The 17,939-nt window shown below is 59.2% G+C and overlaps 2 protein-coding genes across 2 annotated transcripts in view; both read left to right on the forward strand.

Moving 5' to 3' along the window:
• Positions 1-2,802, forward strand: part of RAD18 (RAD18 E3 ubiquitin protein ligase) — a 29,587-nt gene extending 26,785 nt beyond the window's left edge. Inside the window, exon 13 of the mRNA XM_056501690.1 lies at positions 178-2,802. Coding sequence (XP_056357665.1) covers positions 178-289 — 112 coding nt within the window. The 3' untranslated portion in view covers positions 290-2,802. The remainder of the gene's footprint in view (positions 1-177) is intronic.
• A 7,523-nt stretch (positions 2,803-10,325) lies between these two features.
• Positions 10,326-17,397, forward strand: OXTR (oxytocin receptor). The gene is made up of 2 exons (XM_056501411.1): positions 10,326-11,824; positions 16,138-17,397. The coding sequence occupies exons 1-2, from the start codon at positions 10,894-10,896 to the stop codon at positions 16,377-16,379; spliced, it is 1,173 nt and encodes a 390-aa protein (XP_056357386.1). The 5' UTR covers positions 10,326-10,893; the 3' UTR covers positions 16,380-17,397.
• The last annotated feature ends 542 nt before the right edge of the window (positions 17,398-17,939 follow it).

Consider the following 17,939-nt stretch of genomic DNA (forward strand, 5'->3'; position numbering starts at 1 on the left):
ACTCACAGCCCCGTTCCCTGTCCCCGTCACACTCACAGCCCCGTTCCCTGTCCCTGGCACACTGACAGCCCCGTTCCCTGTCCCTGTCACACTCACAGCCCCGTTCCCTGTCCCCAGCACACTGACATGTCCCCAGCACACTCACAGCCCCGTTCCCTCTCTGACTCCCCACTGCAGCTCTGTGCCCCTGGCCGGGAGCAGGAGGAAGCTGCGGCGGCGAGTCCCGCGGGAGGAGGAGGAGGAGGAGGAAGGAGCGTGGATGCCCCGGGGCAAGCGCAAGAGGAGCTAGGGCTGCACTCTGGGAACACCTCCTGGCCTCTCATCCCCAGCCCTGGGGCTGAGTGCAGTGCCCCACTGGCCCACCAGTGCCATCCCAGCTGCCTAGTGAGAGGCTGCTGGCTTTGCCCCCGTGCTGGGGCTGGGCACAGAGTCAGAGCCCGGGGAGCCTGGCCTGGCTCCTGTGCCTGGGCTGCCTCTGTGAGCTGCCCCTGCTCCTGCTTGCACCCTGTGAAGCCCCATCTGCCCTCCTGGAAGCAGCTCAGGACAGGTTTTGGGGGGACAGGTACTGGTGCCCCAGTTTGTGGCCAGGGGAGGGAGGGACTGAGGAACTGGGGGAGAGTCTGTCCTACTCTAGAATAGGCTTTTTGATATATATGTGTGTGTAAACTTACTCAGCATTATGTGTCATCATTTCAACTTGAAGCCCTGAAACTGGAAAGAAATCAGAAGGTTGTTGGGCATGAAGTATTCTAGTTTTCAAGCAAATAATTGAAAGGTCTGATGTTCCTTAGGAGCTGGTGGTATTTTGTGATGCAATAAAGCAGTGCAAGAAAATGAAGGAAATGCAAGAAACCTGAACACCAGGGAAGGCTTTGAAAAATAAAGCTTGTAAGCAAAATATGAAAAATACTTCAGGTGCTTTTGCTGAGCCCTGAAGTTTTGGTCAGAGCCTGTCAGTGGGAGCTTGGCAGAGAAGGCACAAAATCTGGGTAAGACTGAGGGTTGTTGTGTCTTGACTTCAAACTGGGATTCAGAAATAATCCTCCTCAAGCCATGGTTCCCAGGAATATTTGTGTTTGGAACAGGCTAAATCATGGCAGATATAAATTGTCCTAAGTGCATGAGGAGAGCTGCAGAGGCAGAGCAGGAATCTGGTTGTGTTGAGTTGGTTCTTTTTTTTACTAAGCCAAGCTTTTGAAAGACAGTAATTGTTGATGTCTGCTTTAGGGCTGCCACAGCAGCTCACATCAGGCATTGGAGTTGGCTGCAGTTGGCCAGTGAATGGTGATAATATTGGAATTTATTACCATGAAGAGCCTTTTCCTGGTGCCTGCAGAGCAGCTGCTGCTGTGCTGAGGAGGGCACTGGTGTGGGACACTGCACTGGAAATGGGTGCAGAGGACACTGGCACAGAGCTGTGGCAGTTCATGGGCAGGGACAGGGACAGCAGCTGCCACCTCAAACATGGGCATGGATCAGACTGGTTTGCTGACAGCCTGTGAGGATTGGTTGTTCTTACATCACTTGTTGTTGGCACCACCATTTAAAGTCCCAGCTGGTGACCTTTGCCTGAGGTGGAGCTTTCTCCCTCCTTTGTGGGCAGTGGGCTGTGCCAGGGGAGGGGGTGCCACGTGTGGAGCTCAGTGTGAGGGGCTGTGGGGCTTGGTGGCAGACACTGGGCAGTGGAGGCTCAGGGAAAACGTGGGTTTGGTGTCTGATGCCTGACACAGGGTGCCTGGGCAGGCTCCAGTGCCTCCTGCCAGACCAGGGCCAGCTCTGGCCCCAGGCAAGTTGCCAGGGTGCTGCCAGGTCCAGCCTTTGCCAGGCTGATCCCCTGGGTGCCATGAATGATGCACATCTCACCAAGCCAGGGTTCACAGGAACTGCATAGCATCAGGGAAAAAACAACAAGGAGGAAACAGAGTGTCCTCCCCAGGCTGTTCTGTCCCTGCTCCCCTGGGCTGCTCTGCTCTCCTCACTGAGTCCGGGGTGGTGGAGCAGCCAGGCTGGGGCACAGCCAGGCCAGAGGGGCTGAGACTGCTCACTGGGGACGTGCAGGGTCCTGCAGGGCTGGGCAGGGGAAAACCCCAGCCTTGTGTTCTTCTGTGAGTGTCAGGAAGTCACTGCATCCTCCTGGCAGCTCCTCACGGGGCTGGCTGTGGCTGTTGGTGGTGTTTGTCCAGCCCCAGGGACCCTCCATCCCACCCTGCAGTGGGTCCAGCCCTGCAGCAGCCCCAGAGTGGGCCTGAGGCACATTCCCCATGTCTGGGCTCCCTGCAGAACTGGGAGGAGGGCAGAAGCTCCCAGGGGGACTGGTGCTGGTAGCCAGGGTGCTGCTGGGCTGGGCTGCCCCTGGGAGGCTTTGGGAAGGGAATCCATTCAGGAGGAAATGAATTTAGTCATGAGCAGTCCCTCAGGCCCGGCAGAAGGGCAAAAGTGGAAGCAAAATAATCAGAAAGTAAAAATGTGCTGTGGTGAGAAAGGCAGAGATGCTGGGAATGGGGGAAGCAGGAGCAGGGTCAGCAGCTGGGATGGAGCAGCAGCTGGGATGGAGCAGGAGCTGGGGCTGAGCAGGAGCTGGGGCTGAGCAGGAGCTGGGATGGAGCAGGAGCTGGGATGGAGTAGGAGCTGGGATGGGCTCACCTGGGTTTGTGTGGCCTTGCAGACCCCAGGAGCTGCTGGGGTTGGGTTTGCCAGGCAAAGGGAATTTGTCCAGACTGGGGGAGCTGTTCCTGCCTGCTCAGAACAGCTTCTGTTCCCAGACCTTCCCTCGTGGCTACTGGGTGAGCTGTGACACAGCTGGGAAACTGAGCTGTCACACAGCTGGACACACTGAGCTGTGACACAGCTGGGACACTGAGCTGTGACACAGCTGGACACACACTGAGCTGTCACACAGCTGGGGACACACTGAGCTGGGACACAGCTGGGGACATACTGAGCTGTGACACAGCTGGGACACACTGAGCTGTCACACAGCTGGGACACACTGAGCTGTGACACAGCTGGGGACACACTGAGCTGTGACACAGCTGGGACACTGAGCTGTGACACAGCTGGGGACACACTGAGCTGTCACTCAGCTGGGACACACTGAGCTGTGACACAGCTGGGACACTGAGCTGTGACACAGCTGGACACACACTGAGCTGTCACACAGCTGGGGACACACTGAGCTGGGACACAGCTGGGGACATACTGAGCTGTGACACAGCTGGGACACACTGAGCTGTCACACAGCTGGGACACACTGAGCTGTGACACAGCTGGGGACACACTGAGCTATGACACAGCTGGGACACACTGAGCTGTGACACAGCTGGGGACACACTGAGCTGGGACACAGCTGGGGACACACTGAGCTGTCACTCAGCTGGGCACACACTGAGCTGTGACACAGCTGGGGACACACTGAGCTGTGACACAGCTGGGACACACTGAGCTGTCACACAGCTGGGACACACTGAGCTGTGACACAGCTGGGGACACACTGAGCTGTCACACAGCTGGGACACACTGAGCTGTCACACAGCTGGGACACACTGAGCTATGACACAGCTGGGACACACTGAGCTGTCACACAGCTGGGGACACACTGAGCTGTCACTCAGCTGGACACACACTGAGCTGTGACACAGCTGGGCACACACTGAGCTGTGACACAGCTGGGGACACACTGAGCTGTGACACAGCTGGGGACACACTGAGCTGTCACACAGCTGGACACACTGAGCTGTGACACAGCTGGGACACACTGAGCTGTGACACAGCTGGGGACACACTGAGCTGTCACACAGCTGGGACACACTGAGCTGTCACTCAACTGGGACACACTGAGCTGGGACACAGCTGGGGACACTGAGCTGTGACACAGCTGGGACACACTGAGCTGTGACACAGCTGGGGACACACTGAGCTGTCACTCAGCTGGGACACACTGAGCTGTGACACAGCTGGGGACACTGAGCTGTGACACAGCTGGGGACACACTGAGCTGTCACACAGCTGGACACACTGAGCTGTGACACAGCTGGGACACACTGAGCTGTCACACAGCTGGGCACACTGAGCTGTGACACAGCTGGGACACACTGAGCTGTCACACAGCTGGGCACACTGAGCTGTCACACAGCTGGGACACACTGAGCTGTCACACAGCTGGGGACACACTGAGCTGTCACACAGCTGGGACACACTGAGCTATGACACAGCTGGGACACACTGAGCTGTGACACAGCTGGGACACTGAGCTGTGACACAGCTGGACACACACTGAGCTGTCACACAGCTGGGGACACACTGAGCTGGGACACAGCTGGGGACATACTGAGCTGTCACTCAGCTGGGGACACTGAGCTGTGACACAGCTGGGGACACACTGAGCTGTCACTCAGCTGGGGACACTGAGCTGTGACACAGCTGGGGACACACTGAGCTGTGACACAGCTGGACACACTGAGCTGGGACACAGCTGGGACACACTGAGCTGTCACACAGCTGGGACACACTGAGCTGTGACACAGCTGGACACACTGAGCTGTGACACAGCTGGACACACTGAGCTGGGACACAGCTGGGACACACTGAGCTGTGACACAGCTGGGGACACACTGAGCTGTCACTCAGCTGGGCACACACTGAGCTGTGACACAGCTGGACACACTGAGCTGTGACACAGCTGGGACACACTGAGCTGTCACACAGCTGGGGACACACTGAGCTGTCACTCAGCTGGACACACACTGAGCTGTGACACAGCTGGGCACACACTGAGCTGTGACACAGCTGGGGACACACTGAGCTGTGACACAGCTGGGGACACACTGAGCTGTCACACAGCTGGACACACTGAGCTGTGACACAGCTGGGACACACTGAGCTGTGACACAGCTGGGGACACACTGAGCTGTCACACAGCTGGACACACTGAGCTGTGACACAGCTGGGGACACTGAGCTGTGACACAGCTGGGACACACTGAGCTGTGACACAGCTGGGGACACACTGAGCTGTCACTCAGCTGGGACACACTGAGCTGTGACACAGCTGGGGACACTGAGCTGTCACACAGCTGGGACACACTGAGCTGTGACACAGCTGGGGACACACTGAGCTGTCACACAGCTGGACACACTGAGCTGTGACACAGCTGGGACACACTGAGCTGTCACACAGCTGGGGACACACTGAGCTGTGACACAGCTGGGACACACTGAGCTGTCACACAGCTGGGGACACACTGAGCTGTGACACAGCTGGGGACACACTGAGCTGTCACACAGCTGGACACACTGAGCTGTGACACAGCTGGGACACACTGAGCTATGACACAGCTGGGGACACTGAGCTGTCACTCAGCTGGGGACACACTGAGCTGTGACACAGCTGGGGACACACTGAGCTGGGACACAGCTGGGGACACACTGAGTTGTCACCTGGCTGGGCACAGCACTCAGGGGCTGAGCACCCCTGGGGTGGACCTGGGGACAGGCAGGTGTCAGGGTGTCTCAAGGCCACCTCTCCCAGAGTGCTGTGTCTGCTGGCAGGAGATAAAAATAATAAATCTGGTTGAAGGAGGGTGTGTTTTGATAGAAGAGCTGATGTTCTGGAACTGGAACACCTCACCCAGAGCAGCTGAAGATGAATCTCAGTTCCCTGCTGGGCAAGCCCAACACAGGATCTGCTGCCCAGAGCAGAGAATCTTCATGGTTCTGTCCCACCTGGCCCTGGAGGAGCCAGAGGGCCTGAATTCAAAATCATTTGGCCAAATTGGCTCCAAAACAACCACCTGGAATTAAATAAAGAAGAGGATGAATTACCAGCTTCAGGAAGGAGAAGGTAAACACATTACTGCAAATGGGAAGTCATTAGTGAGGCAGAAAAGTTTGTATAAATGTAGCTGGGCTTCACTTCTATTGTGAAACTGCTCTGGTGAGTTATGTGGCCCCACAGAGCATTCCTGGGGCCTGGGCTGGGGGATTCATTGCAGGACAGAAATGGGGGCTGCAAACACCCTCAGCTGTGTGGGCAGTCCCAGGTGCACACACCTGCTTAGATACTCACAAATACTGAGTTATCCTGGGGGCTGCAGCCTCCTTCATATCACTTGGCTAAGATTTTGTTGGAGTGATGAGCACCAAACTTGATTCCCTTTCCTTTATACACATGTGTAAATAACTGTAGAATTTGCACATGAATGTGTATTAAAACACCATATTCTGGTTTTGTTCTGGCTCTTCTCTCTTTACCTAACTCAATCTCAGACAGATCTTGCTATTTGTGTTTTGTTCAAATAGAAAAGGTGCTCCCAAAGCAGCAGTGTGTGTGCAGGGGGTGCCTGGCTTGGCTGGCTGCTCCACACCTCTAGCTCTGGAAAGGTCCCAGGAGGTGACACTGGTGTGTCCCTTGGCTGAGCAGGTCCTGTGGCTCTGTCACTGCTGCAGATGTGAATCCCAGCCCGGGGCTCTGGGTCTCTGCAGTGAACAGCTTGAAGTTACACACAGAGGTAGTGATGACCCCAAAAGCAGTAAAATTGTTGTATTGTCTCCCAACAGCTGGAACTTGAAGCCTCTTTATTAAAATCCACATGGATACATATTTCAACTTTATTGTCCCAACTTGTCACTCCCAGGTCTGGCAGGCTCCATTGGTTTTATGGGCTTTGGGGCCATAATGGGATGGAGGCAGGAGCATTTTAGCACCAGAGTCCCTGGGAGCCCTGCACAGACCTGGCTGCTCTGTCCCCTTTGCTGAGCCTGGATGTGCAGGGCACTGGAGTGGGAGTGGGAGTTCCCACAGGAGCCTCAGCCACCCACCCCAGGGTCTGGCCAGCCCGGTGGGGCTGTGTGGGTGATGGGCTCAGCTGGAGCCATGGCCTGCCCCGTGTCTGGGTTTGAGCTGGGGGTGTGATCAGGGCTGCTGCTGATCCCAAATGTTCCTGGGTGTGTCTGCAGGGGCTCCTGGGGTGTGGGGATGGAATTGTGTGCTGGCTTAGTGCCAGCAGGGTCAGGCTCTTCCTCCAGGGTCTGGCTCCCAAGGCTGGATGGGGCTGCCTGGAGCTGCCGTGCTGTGTGGGCTGGAGGCCAGTGGGTTTCAGAGAGCTGGGGATTCAGAGGAAACGAACCCCATAAACCTTTCAGGGACACGAGGTGAGAGGTTCTCTGACACTGAGTAAGGTTAGTGTGTTCCCAGATAAACCAGGGGAAGAGAAAAGAAGAAATTATCTTACTGTGCATGAGCTGGTGTGAATTCTCCTTCTGCTGTGAATGCTCTGTAGAACTCAAGGCACATCCAAGGTGATTCTCCCTCCATCTGTCTGTGCACACAAGTCAGCTCTGGCTCCTTTTCCCCTCCCACTAATGTTCTGATGACTCAGTTTCCAAAACCTTCCCCAGCCATGGCACAAGACTGCCAGCCAGGTTGTGTGCTGGGCCAGAAATTCTGGGAATGACCATGGGCTGCAGGGTGTTTGTCCAGGATTTTTTTTAATTGTGATAAATCTGAGGACTAGGTTTTTGGTTGTTGTTGGGGTTTTTTTTGGTTTTTTTTTTGGGTTTTTTGTGTATTTGTTTGTTTGTTTGTTTGTTTTAGCTAACAAAAATAAATACCACGGGCAGAGGACGAGGCAGGCAGGGGATGTGATGGATGAAAAGCATTACCCAGAATGTCACAGTCACCTGCATCTGAACAGTCTGGGCTGGCTTTTGCTGCCCCTGGTCAGTGAACTCAGTAGCACAAGGAATTTTGGGTATGGGTTTGGGACCAAATAATTCTGTGCATTGCTGCTATTTCCATGTTTTGTCTTCAAGGCCTTGTTTCCTTTGGTACAGGACATGTGACAATATTGATTCTGTATTTTTCTGGAAATGGGCACAGCAGCTGGTGAGCCATGGAGGAACTCAAAACCAGACTTGAGGATTTACTCATGTGCACGTTTAAGAAAGACATGGAAAAGTTGTAATTTACTGTTCCCAAGTCTGATTGAGCACCCACAGCATCTGTCCTGAGGCACATCCCATGAAGATGTGGCCATGGCACTGCCCATCCCTGTGCTTTACCAAAGTCAGGCTCCTGCAGGAGTGCAGGGGGTGAGGAGCAGGAAAGGATCCCAGGGGAGAGAGGGATCCCCTCGCAGGAGCAGCCAGGTGGCACATCCTGGCTCTGCAGCCATGCACTTCAGGGGCAGCTGCAGCTCCAGCTGCAGGGCTCTGCTCTGGCCTTGACATCCTGCCAGACCTCTTCTGTCCTGGGGACCATAAAGTTGTGATCCCAGATAGCTATTGGAAAACCAGCTATTTCAGATCCAGCAGTAAACCAAAATGCAATTAAATTTAGCTTTATTTAGTGTTTGTGCTCTTGATTATCCCAAAGCATGTATTTTTAAAATAAAAATGTTTCCAGCTCTATGGCATCCCTGAACATTTAAAGCTGGAAGACGTAGGGATGACTCAGAAAACCCTTTGGTTCTCACAGGATTCTTTGCTTCAGAGTCACGTGTGTTTGGGTTTAGCTGTGGAGCAGCTGCAGCTTTGCCTGAATAAGGACTGGGGGCTGTGAGGGGCCACGAGCTCCTCTGGCTGTTGGAAGGGCACTGGCAGCTGGCTGCCATCCTGGGCCCCCAGATCCCCAAATTTCAGGCCCCAGGCGTGTGACCCTCCCTGAGCTGCCCCTGCCCCCAGGCCCAGGCAGGGTGTGTCAGAGGGTGCCCTGGGAGCAGGGTGACAGTGACAGTGACAGGGGCACAGAGAGCTGGCACAGCTGAGCTCCTGTGCCTCACTGCTGGCACCACAGCCCTGCAGAGCTGCTCACCAGCCCTGGGGTGCTCAGCTGCCCTGGGACCCTGGGCTCTTCCCCACTTCAGGAAAGGGAACTGGGGTCTGGAAGGGAACTGGGCTCTGTGCAGCCGTGGGTGGCACCCCAGCCAAGGGCAGAGGACAGAGGCTGCTCAGGCTCCATCCCACAGGTGCTGCCACCACACCTGAGTCCCCAGGGACAGCCTCAGTGCCTGCAAGGTGCTCAAGGAACTGAGCAGAAGCCAAGAGCAAACTTCCCTTGCCTCCACCGGAGCCAGGGTTTCACCCCAGCCACTCCTCCCTCAGAGCTGTCCCCAGAGCAGCAGAACAATAAAAAAAGCATTGCACATGGTGAGCTGTGCTCCACGATTCCCACAGCAGCTTTACTGCCTGGAGGAGGAAGAACGTGAACCCTGGAGGGAAGAATGTGCCAAAGTATTTAACATTTCTACATCTTGCATGGAGCTAAAGCTTCCCAAAAATATTTAAAAATATCTGCAGGGATGTTTGTTCAGGGCCTAAGGCTGGGCTGAGGAGGATTAGAGATGGCTGGAAGTGGGGAGCAGAGGGAGGAGTGCTGGGGCCTCCAGGGCTAATGGGCTGAGGGTGAGCTGGGAGGGTTCTGTGCTCCCTGAGCACCCACCTGCTCTCCCAGCTTCTGGGTGCCTGGAGGCAGCCTGAGAGTGGGGACAGCCATTGGGCTGTGCTGATGGTGTCACCCACAGCTACTGCTCCTTCCTTTGTAGAAATCATACTCTGAAATCCTCCTCCTGAAAGGAAAGGGAAGCTCTTGGTGGGTGTGTGACCAGCACCTGAGCCCACTCCTTGGCTGGGCGGGGCAGGGAAGGGAAGGGAAGGGAAGGGAAGGGAAGGGAAGGGAAGGGAAGGGAAGGGAAGGGAAGGGAAGGGAAGGGAAGGGAAGGGAAGGGAAGGGAACTTTCAGGGAAGGGAAGGGAAGGGAAGGGAAGGGAAGGGAAGGGAAGGGAAGGGAAGGGGACGGGACCAGCCCGGTGCGCGCTCCCACCTCCGCCCAGAGCCCGATCCCGGGGGCTTTGGGCTGTCGGGGGCGCTGGTCCCCTCGCCCATCCCCGCAGCCCCGCTCCGCCGCTCCCCCTCGCGGATCCGCTCCGGGGAACCGGGACACGGGAACCGGGATGCGATGAACCGGGACTGCCCGGGCGGAGCGGGGCTGCGGGGAACCGGGACACGGGGAACCAGGGCACGGGGAGCCGGGGCTGCGGGGAGCTGGGCACAGGGAACCGGGGCTGCCCGAGAGGAGCCGGGACTGCGATGAACCGGGACACGGGGAGCCGGGCTGCGATGAACCGGGACACGGGAACCGGGACTGCCCGGGCGGAGCAGCTGCGGGGAGGGCGCGGGGGAAGCTGCTGAAGCTGCTGAAGCTGCTGAAGCTGCTGAAGATGTTGAAGATGCTGAAGATGTTGAAGATGCTGAAGATGTTGGAGATGCTGAGGCTGCTGAGATGCTGAGGCGGGTCCGGGTGCGGGGCCAGCCGCGGGCGGTCCCGGGGGCCGGGCTGGAGCCGCCTCTGCCCAACGCCCCCATCGCTCGGCCGGCCCTGCCGGGGGCTGAGAGCGGGGCAGGGGCGGAGACCGAGGGACCGGCCAGGGGACAGGAGCAGCGGCAGCCGGGACACGGGCACAGCGAGCGGGGGGGACACGGAGAGCCGTGGAATATCGGGAACCGAGGAGACACGGAGAGAGAGCGGCGGGGACACGCGGCTACCGCACAGGAGCGCATCGGGGCAGCCCTGCCCCTCTCTCTGCCCCTCTCCCTGCCCCTCTCTCTGCCCCTCTCCCTGCCCCTATCCCTGCCCCTCTCCCTGCCCCTCTCCCTGCCCCTATCCCTGCCCCTCTCCCTGCCCCTCTCCCTGCCCCTCTCCCTGCCCCTCTCCCTGCCCCTCTCCCTGCCCGCTCCCTGCCCCTCTCCCTGCCCCTCTCTCTGCCCCGCTCCCTGCCCCTCTCCCTGCCCCTCTCCCTGCCCCTCTCCCTGCCCCTCTCCCTGCCCCTCTCCCTGCCCCGCTCCCTGCCCGCTCCCTGCCCTCGCCCTGCCCCAGGCTCGATGCGGGCCGGCGCTGGCCATGGAGAAGCTGTACCTGGCGGGGAGCAGCACCTGGACCATCAACAGCTCCCTGGGGAACGGCAGCCTGCGGCTGGAGAACCTGAGCGCGGGCAGGAACAGCAGCGCCGACCCCCTGAAGAGGAACGAGGACATGGCCAAGGTGGAGGTGACGGTCCTGTGCCTCATCCTGTTCCTGGCCCTGACCGGCAACCTGTGCGTGCTGCTGGCCATCCACACCACCCGCCACAAGCACTCCCGCATGTACTTCTTCATGAAGCACCTGAGCATCGCTGACCTGGTCGTGGCCATCTTCCAGGTGCTGCCCCAGCTCATCTGGGACATCACCTTCAGGTTCTACGGGCCGGATTTCCTCTGCCGCTTGATCAAGTACCTGCAGGTCGTGGGGATGTTCGCTTCCACCTACATGCTGCTGCTGATGTCCCTGGACCGCTGCTTGGCCATCTGTCAGCCACTGAGGTCCCTGCACAGGAGAGCCGACCGGGTCTCTGTCCTCCTCACCTGGCTGCTGTGCCTGCTGGTCAGCATCCCTCAGATCCACATATTTTCTCTCAGGGATGTGGGGAATGGGGTTTATGACTGTTGGGCAGATTTCATCCAGCCCTGGGGACCGAAAGCCTACGTTACCTGGATCACCCTCATGGTCTATATCATCCCCGTGCTGATGCTGAGCATCTGCTACGGCTTAATCAGCTTCAAAATCTGGCAGAACGTGAAGCTGAAGACGGCGCAGGGGCCCAGCGCGGCTCTGGGCTCAGGCTCCCGCGGGGGGATGGTGTTTGCCAGGGTCAGCAGCACCAGGCTCATCTCTAAAGCCAAGATCCGCACAGTCAAAATGACCTTCATCATCGTGCTGGCCTTCATAGTGTGCTGGACCCCCTTCTTCTTCGTGCAGATGTGGTCGGTGTGGGACACCAACGCCCCGCAGGAAGGTACAGCTCCCTCCCTCCTGCTGGGCTCGGGCTCTGCTCGGCGCCCCGGGGACACCCCGGGCAGAAACTGCTCCAGGCTGGGCTTGGGCGGCTGGGAGGGACACGGGACAAAGTCCTGAGCACGGAGAAACCCCCGGCAGGGAGCAGTGGCTGAGCTGCAGCTGTCCCGGGTCAAGGGCTACCTTGGCAAAGTGCACTGCGGCTCAGGGCAGTGCAGATGGAGGCGGCTGTCCCCGGGTGAGACTGTCCCCGGGTGAGACTGTCCCTGCTTGGAGTGACTGTCCCTGCTTGATGTGACTGTCCCTGTTCGGTGACTGTCCCTGTTCGGTGGCTGTCCCTGTTCGGTGGCTGTCCCTGGATGTGACTGTCCCTGTTCGGTGACTGTCCCTAGATGTGACTGTCCCTAGATGTGACTGTCCCTGGATGTGACTGTCCCTAGATGTGACTGTCCCTGTTCGGTGACTGTCCCTGGATGTGACTGTCCCTGGATGTGACTGTCCCTGGATGTGACTGTCCCTGTTCGGTGGCTGTCCCTGTTCGGTGACTGTCCCTAGATGTGACTGTCCCTGTTCGGTGGCTGTCCCTGTTCAGTGGCTGTCCCTGGATGTGACTGTCCCTTAATGTGACTGTCCCTGTTCGGTGGCTGTCCCTGTTCGGTGACTGTCCCTGTTCAGTGACTGTCCCTGTTCGGTGGCTGTCCCTAGATGTGACTGTCCCTGGATGTGACTGTCCCTGTACGGTGGCTGTCCCTGTTCGGTGGCTGTCCCTGTTCGGTGACTGTCCCTAGATGTGACTGTCCCTGTTCGGTGACTGTCCCTTTTTGGTGGCTGTCCCCGGGTGCTTCTCTGGGGTCTCTGGAGTTTCCCTTCCCAGCCTGGCTGCTGGAGCTGTGTGGGCTGTGTGGGAGCTCAGCAGAAAGCTGCACAGCCTGACTTCCTGTCTTCCTTTCCTTTGCTGTATCGTTTTTTCCTCATTGACTTTTTGCTCTCTGCTCTTGGTCTCTTCTCCCTCTCCTCCCGCTCCATCCACCCCAGACTAAGCTGCTGTTATTTTATCTCTGATTGGAGCACGGTTCCTGTAGAAAACCCCTGATTTATGAGCAAAACCTTTTCCTAAAGATGTGGTGTCACGGGTTTGACATTTTTTATATTTGGGCTGGCTGCTCCTGTCAGCGCTGAGGTTGCAGAGAGAACAGAAAGTGTCCCCTCCGTGTGTGACGTGGCTGGGGCTGTGCAGGTCTGTGCTGTGCCCGGGCAGATGGGAGAACACCTGGGACAGCTTAAGCAAAAACCCTTCACGACTTTGTGAGGTGGGAGAAAGGGCAGGAAAGTGCAGCTAGGGGTGAGCACACCTTGCACAGACTGACCCAGGCTCAGCAGGAGTGCCGAGTGTGGGGTGCCAAGGGCTGAGCAGGAGCTGCTCCAGCTGCACAGCGCCCTGTGCAGAACCCACAGGGTGAGAGCAGCCAGCCAGGCAGGCTTTGCCTCTCCTTCTCTCTGCTCCATTTATTTCAGGAGAAGTGGAATGTGGCTTTTGCACCTCCCTGGCTGCTCCAGGGGTTTTCCACCTGATTCAGGCTGGCCAAAACTTCCAGTTCCTAGCTGGGCTCTGGGGTGAAGCAGTGACCCTCCCTCGTGCTGTATTTTAATCTGCAATCTTGAGGGCTGCTCCTCCTTTCCCAGCACACCACCCTCGGCAGCACCCAAATCTCTGCTGCCTTGCTGACCCTCGAGGGCAGGATTTGTCCATCCCAATCCCTCTGGCTGCATGGGGAACATGGGGAACCTTTCCCTCTGTAGGGCTTGCAGCACTTTTCTCTTTCCCTTTTCCTTTTCCCTTTTCCCTTTTCCCTTTTCCCTTTCCCTTTTCCTTTTCCCTTTCCCTTTCCCTTTCCCTTTCCCTTTCCCTTTCCCTTTCCCTTTCCCTTTCCCTTTCCCTTTCCCTTTCCCTTTCCCTTTCCCTTTCCCTTTCCCTTTCCCTCTTTGCTTTAAGGGATAGAGGGATCTCCAGCCCCACGGAGCTGCACCACCCTCCCGTTCCCACCTCCACCCCGTTCTGCCTCCGGGCAGCCGTGGCTGCGGCAAGGCTGGGAGCTCTGCCAGGGCTCTGCCTGGAGCTTTCATGGCCCGGGGAGAAAACGCCTGGGCTGGATCCAAGTGTTGGGAGACCCCAGCCCTTCCTCCCAGACTCTTCCCTCCTTGCTGGCTGCCCAGAGGCGTGAGGGGGGCACAGTCAGAGCTCTCTGCAGAGGACTCGGGCTTTGCCTGATCCTGGAGCCCTTCCCTTCAGCGAGGCCAGGCACACGATGGGGTGCAGGGGAGGTGTACCCCGTGCTGGGGAGGGAATGTGGCTGTTCCTGACCTCACAGCTGTGTGGGCACAGCCAGGAAAGGGCAGGGGGTCCCTGGGTGCCAGCGGGAGCTGGGCACGGCTGCACCCCAAAGAGCTGCACTGGGGTGACACACACCAAAGCCCCTGGGACCCTCCACAGACCATGGGTTGGAAGGGGGCTCCTGCTGCACACACTTCACAGGGAACACCTGCAGGATTCCGAGCTGGATCAGAGCTGGCTCACAGCACCTGAGACAAGAGCAGGGCTGTGGAGCACCAGGACTGTCTATCGGTCCCTGCACCTCGGGCAGGTGCCCTGACACGGGCTGTGAGTGATGGCCCCAGTCAGTGCGTGGCAATTGGAGAGCTCCCATCCCATCCCATCCCATCCCATCCCATCCCATCCCATCCCATCCCATCCCATCCCATCCCATCCCATCCCATCCCATCCCATCCCATCCCATCCCATCCCATCCCATCCCATCCCATCCCATCCCATCCCATCCCATCCCATCCCATCCCATCCCATCCCATCCCATCCCATCCCCAGCCCTGCTGGGGCACAGCTGCCCCTCTGCCCCCTGCTCTGTGCCCAGGATCAGGGGGTTCTGGGGTCAGGGCTGTCCTGGGGGGCTGGCTGGCTGCAGCCCCCCTCGGGGGTCTCTGCTGTTCCAGCGGGGAGGGGAGGGATCCCCGCTGCGTTCCTGCCCTGCAGTCAGTCCCTGAAATTCAATTTGCCTCCTGCGGAGAGCGAAGAGCTGAGTCAGCCCTGGCCGGTGTTTTCAAGTGGGTAGAAACACTGTGATGCATTTCAGGTCTTGTGCCTGGGATTTGTAGCCGCTCTGCATGGAATTAGTTTTTAGCATATGCTTGAAATTAGAGTAGTTGGAGCAGAGATCACAAGAGCAGGAATTACGCATCCTTTGGCTGAAGGTGAATTTGGAAGATAGCATTTCACATTTCTGCACTGCTCTAAAAGCTGCCAGTGCATTTTTGCAGAGGCACGAAGGGGCCGGGAGCAGCCAAACCAGCCAAGTTCATCCTGGCTGCTGGCACATGCTCTGGAGCAGAGGGGCTGAGCTGGGACTCAGGGAGCAGGGCGAAGGCTGCAGCTCCTCCTGCAGCCACTCGGGAAGGGGATGTCCCCCTGTCCTGGTGCCATGGCAGGTGCCAGCCCCACCGGCCCCTTGTCTGATCCAGCCCTCGGTGGGACAGCCGGTGCTTTGTGCTCTGGGGACAGAGAGCAGACGCTTGATGTGCTGGCACTGCCCTGCCGCCATCCCCATCCCCGGGGATGCCGGGCTGCGGAAATGGCTCTGTCCCTGTCCCGGCACAGCACTGTGCGGGACAATTCGGGGGAAAGAAAGATGCTTGGAGAAAGGTGCTGGGAGAGCAGCGGGCAGAGGGCTCAGGTAGGGCCGGGCGGGCGGTGGGGACAGCCCAGGAGCAGGGACACCCCGCGGCTGTCCCCAGTCCCCGCTGCCCTGAGGGACGAGCCCCCGGCTCCGCTGCTCCCAGAGCTGCTCTTTGCCATGGCAGCTCCAGGGCCGCGGTCCCTGCTCTGCCTTGGGCACCTTAAAGGGCGACAGTGCAGGAGCTGCGGGGCAGCTCTGGCCGCAGGGAAATGCAGCTGGTGCGGGGAGAAGCAGAAACCGAGGGGCTGGGAATGAGAGCAGCCCCCCTCATTTCCCAGCTCTCATTTCCCGTGCTGCTCCTGCGGCTCATCCCCGGCGGGGAGGGGTGTCGGGAATGCGAGCTGTCAGAGTGTCGGGGTGTCTGTCGGGGTGTCAGGTCGTGAGGATGTCAGGGTGTCAGGGTACCTGGATGTCAGAATGTGTCGGGGTGTCTGTCGGGCTGTCGGGCTGTCAGGCTGTCGGGGTGTCGATGTGTCGGTGTGTCGGGCTGTCGGGCTGTCGGGATGCCGGCACAGCCGCGGCTCTCGGCAGCAGCCCCGTGCCCTGACCGGCCGTGCCTGTCCCGCAGCCTCCCCGTTCATCATCGCCATGCTCCTGGCCAGCCTCAACAGCTGCTGCAACCCCTGGATCTACATGCTCTACACCGGGCACCTCTTCCACGACCTGATGCGCCGCTTCCTCTGCTGCTCCGCGCGCTACCTCAAGTCGCGGCCGGCGTGCGAGCTGAGCAAGAAGAGCAACTCCTCGTCCTTGGCGCTCAGCTGCAGGAGCCCGAGCCAGAGGAGCTTCGTGCAGCCGCCCCCGACGTGAGGCCGTGGCAGCGGCACCCCGAGTCCGCCGCGCTGCGCCGGTGCTGCCCTGCGGAGCGGGGCCGGCCAAGGAGGGTTTATAAATAGGTGTAAATACGGCTGTAAGCATGCACAGAGGGCTTATTTAACCGAGACGGGAGTGCGGCAGGAATTCTGTGCCCAGGGTTCGGTGCTGCCTGGATCGCACAGCAGGAACCCGCCCTGAGCCCCGAACCCCCGAGCAGCGGCTCGTGGACGGGAGGGACAAACGGAGCCGTGCTCTGGGGCGGGTGCGGTGCATCCCTGCGGGATGGAAGGGGGGCTGCGGCACAGGGGGTGGGTGTCACCCGGGTACGCGGCTGGCACTGTCCCAGCTCCTCCTGCAGCGGGATCCCGCAGGGTTTCAGCGCCTGGCACCGCCTGGCACCGCCTGGCACGGCCTGGCACCGCCTAGAACCGCCTGGCACCGCGCTCTCTGCCCAGGAGCGCTGCCTTCGCCTGCAGCCTGCGGGGCACAGACAGCCCTGCAGCCCTACAATGTGCCAGCCCTGCACTGCGCCAGCCCTGCACCATGGCAGCCTTTCATTGTGCCAGCCCTGCACTGTGCTAGCCCCGCACCGTGCCAGCACCGCACCGTGCCAGCCCTGCAGCCCCACAGCCCTGCAGCCCCGCAGCCCTGCACTGTGCCAAACCTGCAGCCCCGCAGCCCTGCACTGTGCCAAACCTGCACTGTGCCAACTCTGCAGCCCCACAGCCCTGCGCCGTGCCAGCCCCGCACCCTGTGCCCAGGGGGTGCAGACAGTCCCGGGCGCCTGGGGCTCGGCTGGCGGGGATCGGGCAGTGCCCCTGGCCGAGGGGTCCGGGCTGCCCCCCGGGCTCTCTCACTGTCCCCAAGGCCGGGCTTGGCTCCGGGCTCGCCGCGGATCCACCAAGTGTCGCACGGCCCCAGCGCCTTCCGCTTGCTCTGCAGCGCACGGGGCATGCCCGCGGCATGGGTTTTTATTGTTACCAAATACTGTAAATAAAGTTTTCTGACTGTGTCTGGTGGGAGGGAGGCGTGGGGGGAGCGCTGGGCTGAGGGGGTGAAGGGGATGGATGGGAAGCAAGGCTGGAACAGCGGAACAGCCCAGCCAGCTGTGCTCCCTGCTCCCTGTTCCCTGCTCCCTGTTCCCTGCTCCCTGTTCCCAGTTCCCTGTTCCCTGCTCCCTGTTCCCTGCTCCTTGTTCCCTGCTCCCTGCTCCCTGCTCCCTGCTCCCTGTTCCCTGCTCCCTGTTCCCAGTTCCCTGTTCCCTGCTCCCTGTTCCCTGCTCCTTGTTCCCTGCTCCCTGTTCCCTGCTCCCTGCTCCCTGCTCGCTGCTCCCTGCTCCCTGTTCCCTGTTCCCTGCTCCCTATTCCCTGTTCCCTGCTCCCTGCTCCCTGCTCGCTGCTCCCTGCTCCCTGCTCCCTGCTCCCTGCTCCCTGTTCCCTGTTCCCTGCTCCTTGTTCCCTGCTCCTTGTTCCCTGTTCCCTGCTCCCTGCTCCCTGTTCCCAGTTCCCTGTTCCCTGCTCCTTGTTCCCTGCTCCTTGATCCCTGCTCCCTGTT

Source organism: Oenanthe melanoleuca, chromosome 12 (assembly GCF_029582105.1).
Source record: "Oenanthe melanoleuca isolate GR-GAL-2019-014 chromosome 12, OMel1.0, whole genome shotgun sequence".
In the NCBI taxonomy this organism is placed as follows: Eukaryota; Metazoa; Chordata; class Aves; order Passeriformes; family Muscicapidae; genus Oenanthe; species Oenanthe melanoleuca.